We start from the raw sequence: 4,718 nt of genomic DNA, 5'->3' as shown, positions 1-4,718 counted from the left end.
GACCCAACGCAAGATCAGCTCGGTGCTTTGTGACCACCTAGAGGGGTGGGATGGGGGGTGAGACGCAAGAGGGAGGAGATATGGAGATATATGTATACGTATAGCTGATTCACTTTGTTATACAGTGGAAACTAGCACACCATTGTAAAGCAATTATACTCCAATAAAGATGTTTAAAAAAAAAGATAATCTGAAATATCAAGACTAAAAAAGAAAAAGTTTGTACCAGCATTCACTTGTACTAAATACCATTGTGCTTAATATTGAATAAATATTTTCTGTTATGAATTTTAAAAATAAGACCCAGAGTTGCCTCTGTAAAGCTTGCAGACAGCTGGGAGTCTGGGCTGCTACCCTGCGTGAGTCCTCCTGCAGCTTTCCCTGCTGTCCGATCCTCTCGGCTTCGCAATGCCGGTGGACCTCAGCAAGTGGTCCGGGCCTTTGAGCCTGCAGGAAGTGGACGAGAGGCCGCAGCACCCGCGGCAGGTCAAATACGGCGGGGCGGAGGTTGACGAGCTGGGCAAAGTGCTGACACCCACCCAGGTTAAGAACTGGTCCACCAGCATTGCATGGGATGGCCTTGATCCAGGTAAACTGTATACCTTGGTCTTGACAGACCCGGATGCTCCCAGCAGGAAGGACCCCAAATACAGGGAATGGCATCATTTCCTGGTGGTCAACATGAAGGGCAACGACATCAGCAGTGGCACGGTCCTCTCCGATTATGTGGGCTCTGGGCCTCCCAAGGGCACAGGCCTTCACCACTACACCTGGCTGGTTTACGAGCAGGACAGGCCACTGAAGTGTGATGAGCCCATTCTCAGCAACAGATCTGGAGACCACCGTGGCAAATTCAAGGTGGCAAATTTCCACAAAAAGTACGAGCTCGGGGCTCCGGTGGCTGGCACGTGTTACCAGGCCGAATGGGATGACTATGTGCCCAAACTGTACGAGCAGCTTTCTGGGAAGTAGAGGAAAGCCAGGAGATGGACACAGTCCCAGAGTTCCCAAGCAGTGTTTCAGTTTAGTGATGCATGCAGATTTCTCCTCTTCCCCCTGCCTGACCCCTGAGCGGTCAGATTTAGGTTTAGGGTGACTTTTCCTTCTGCCTGTCCTCTGTAATTCTAGGGGGTTTACGTTTTGATCAAATTTGAACTCTGTTTTGGTGGGGGATATTTTGGTACTAGGATGGGGTCATCAAAATGTTAATATAAGAATAACAACCCAGACGTTAAAGAAGAAAAAAATTCTGGTAAAAAGACCAGGTCTGCAGTATTAGAGCAGGGCATCAAAGAATCTTTAAGGGAGGTAGAAAAAAAGAAAGGGTTGATTGCCTCTGCCTTTGTGAGCCCGAGCCCAGGATTGTCTGTGACGGCATCTTCTGGCATGTGTTTTCACAGCCCTGTCTCTCACGAAGACAACAAGGGGCCGGCACGTCCACTAGCCCACCATGTGATACATCTCAGGCTGGTTAGTGGGTGTCAGTGTCTTGCTCTGGCTCCTTTAAAGAGCAATACTGAAAAAAGCAATAGGGAGAGAGTTGCTGTTAAAGCTTGGCCATCTAGATGAGCTGCAGGGCTGAGTGAGAGGTCATCAGAAATCTGGAAGTCTGTGCCTGTTAAATTGATCACTCTTCAGTGTAAGAAAAGCCGGTCTGGAGTTGCTGAATGTTGTGTTAATTCTGCTATTTGCTTGTAGTTGAATAAAAACATTGCATAGTTAAAAAAAAAAAAAAAAGACCCAATGCAGCCAAAAATAAATAAATAAATTTATTAAAAAAAAAAAAAAGAATCACTTGCCATCCCTGGCCTCCTTGCCCATTGGCCCTTGGGGAGCACAAACTCTGCTGTGAAGAACCAGAGGCAGGAGGGACTGCTCCCCAGAAGGTGCTAGTATTCAGGGGCACTGGAGGACAGATGCGTGGAATTTAGTGACAGACTCCCTCCCACCTACACAGCCATGATGGTTTTGAACTAGAAGGCACAGTGGGAAGGAGCTGTTTTAACCATATTACCTCGGATGAGGCATGGCTCCGTCAGATGCAGATCAAGAGAAAAAAACGGAAAGAGTTTTACAGTGTTTTGTACTCACAGCTCTCAGGGGAGGACACAGTATGCCACCCATGACCGCTCAAGGGAAGTACCAGGTCAGTCTCACAGCAGAGCAAGGGGGAACTATGGGCAAGCATCTTTACTGTGGTTTTGCTGGAAGGAAAGAGAGCAAACAGATGTAGGACTGGCTAATTTGAATAATTTCAGAAGGTTCTGGGGCACAGGGGCTGTCCCTGGTTGTCTGATATTTAGTCCTGGGGCAATTAGGGTGAGCATACGATGGCCCCAGAATGTGAGAGCCCAATAAGGGTGGTGTTCGGTGGTATGGACTTAATGGGCTGTTCAAGAAGAGGAACTGACAAGCTTCTAGCTAGGGCCTCAAAACTGGATCAAGATAGCACACACCTACCCATACAAACTATACTACAGGAAGCAATAGTCTTTAAAAAAATATGTAAATGGACTACACATTTTGTTACTTTTCTGCTCTCAAGACTTCATTACTCCACACTGTATGTACATATTATCTTCAAAATTTTTCTCAAATTTTGAAATATTTCATCATTCAAAAATTGTATTATAGGACTTCCCTGGTGGCGCAGTGGTCAAGAATCTGCCTGCCAATGCAGGAGACACCACTTCGATCCCTGGTCTGGGAAGATCCCACATGTCGCAGAGCAACTAAGCTCGCGTGTCACAACTACTGAGCCTGCATGCTGCAACTACTGAAGTCCACATGCCTAGAGCCAACAAGAGAAGCCACCACAATGAGAAGCCCACGCACCGCAACGAAGAGTAGCCCCTGCTCGCTGCAACTAGAGAAAGCCTGCGTGCAGCAAGACCCAACACAGCCAAAAATTTTAAAAAAAATTGTATTATACTAATTGCTTTTTTTTTGGCTGCACCACGGGGCATGTGGGATCTTAGTTTCCCCCACCAGGGATTGAACTTGTGCCCCCCTGCAATGGAAGTGCAGAGTCTTAACCACTGGACCACCAGGGAATTCAAATCACTGCTTTTTAAAGAGCTGAAGAGTTGAAAAGCACCTCAGACACTGGTTTATCTGTAATTTTTGGTCCAAAAACAATGAAAGGAAGTAGTCAATATATCAAATGGCATTATCTCTTAGATTTTTACAATATCTGTAATTTTCTGTATGTTTTAAATATTCCATAATTTCTATAAAATGGAGGTTAATGAGAAAGAGAAAAGCTGCAAGCTGACCTGCACCCAGCACATCTTTTTTTTTCTAGTTTTATTGAGATATAATTAACACATAATAGCACATCTTGATGCAAATGAAGTTTTCTGCCTTCCCTGAGGCCCCCGCAGAAGTGAAGGAGCCTAACTGTACATATTTCTGGTGGGGAAAGCCCATTATCAAGCTAAAGGGGGACAACTCAGCATGGTGACAGAGCTAGACATAGCTTAAGTCAGGCCTTGTTGCTGGCCAGGCCTGCTGTGGAAATGGTCAAAGTAAGGGCAGCCACACAACACTGCCCGGTACCACCCAGTCCCCCTGCAGTCTTTGGTGAGGCAAAGAAACCAATTCAAGCAAGTAACCATCAAACTCATTAGGTGCCATAACCCCTCTTTTACTGTTTAACACGAAGTGCTGTTTGAAAGAACTGAAAAGTATTTTAAAAGAACTGCAAATAACCCAGGGGTCCAGACTTCTGTGGTGGTGACTTTTTTTTTTTTTAACATCTTTATTGGAGTATAATTGCTTTACAATGTTGTGTTAGTTTCTGCTGTATAACAAAGTGAATCAGCTATATGCATACCTATATCCCCATATCCCCTCCCTCTTGCATCTCCCTCCCACCCTCCCTATCCCACCCCTGTAGGTGGTCACAAAGCACCGAGCTGATCTCCCTGTGCTATACAGCTACTTCCAACTACCTATCTACTTTACATTTGGTAGTGTATATATGTCTCTCTCACTTCATCCCAGCTTACCCTTCCCCGTCTCCATGTCCTCAAGTCCATTCTCTACATCTGTGTCTTTATTACTGTCCTGCCCCTAGGTTCATCAGAACAATTTTTTTTTTTTAGATTCCATATATATGTGTTAGCATACAGTATTTGTTTTTCTCTTTCTGACTTACTTCACTCTGTATGACAGACTCTAGGTCCATCCACCTCACCACAAATAACTCAATCTCATTTCTTTTTATGGCTGAGTAATATTCCATGGTATATATGTGCCACATCTTCTTTGTCCATTCCTCTGTTGATAGTCACTTAGATTGCTTGCATGTCCTGGCTATTGCGACTTATTTCTTTTTCTTTTCTTTTTTTTTTTTAACATCTTTATTGGAGTATAATTGCTTTACAATGGTGTGTTAGTTTCTGCTTTATAACAAAGTGAATCAGTTATACATATACATATGTTCCCATATCTCTTCCCTCTTGCATCTCCCTCCCTCCCACCCTCCCTATCCCACCCCTCTAGGTGGTCACAAAGCACCGAGCTGATCTCCCTGTGCTATGCGGCTGCTTCCCACTAGCTATCTATTTTACTTTTGTTAGTGTATATATGTCCATGCCACTCTCTCACTTTGTCACAGCTTACCCTTCCCCGTCCCCATATCCTCAAGTCCATTCTCTAGTAGGTCTGTGTCTTTATTCCCATCTTGCCCCTAGGTTCTTCATGACCTTTTTTTT

At 44.7% G+C, this 4,718-nt stretch overlaps 1 protein-coding gene across 1 annotated transcript; it reads left to right on the top strand.

Annotated features, from left to right (window-relative positions):
* The first annotated feature begins 309 nt into the window (after positions 1–309).
* LOC309834513 (phosphatidylethanolamine-binding protein 1-like) lies at positions 310–1,352 on the top strand. The gene has a single exon (XM_082673421.1). The coding sequence runs from the start codon at positions 409–411 to the stop codon at positions 970–972; it is 564 nt and encodes a 187-aa protein (XP_082529547.1). The 5' UTR covers positions 310–408; the 3' UTR covers positions 973–1,352.
* Positions 1,353–4,718: the final 3,366 nt, after the last annotated feature.

The sequence above is a fragment of the Grampus griseus genome (genome assembly GCF_964374135.1).
Source record: "Grampus griseus genome assembly, chromosome: 16".
In the NCBI taxonomy this organism is placed as follows: Eukaryota; Metazoa; Chordata; class Mammalia; order Artiodactyla; family Delphinidae; genus Grampus; species Grampus griseus.
The sequence above is the reverse complement of the archived record's forward strand: the minus strand, read 5'-3'. Positions and strand labels throughout refer to the sequence as shown.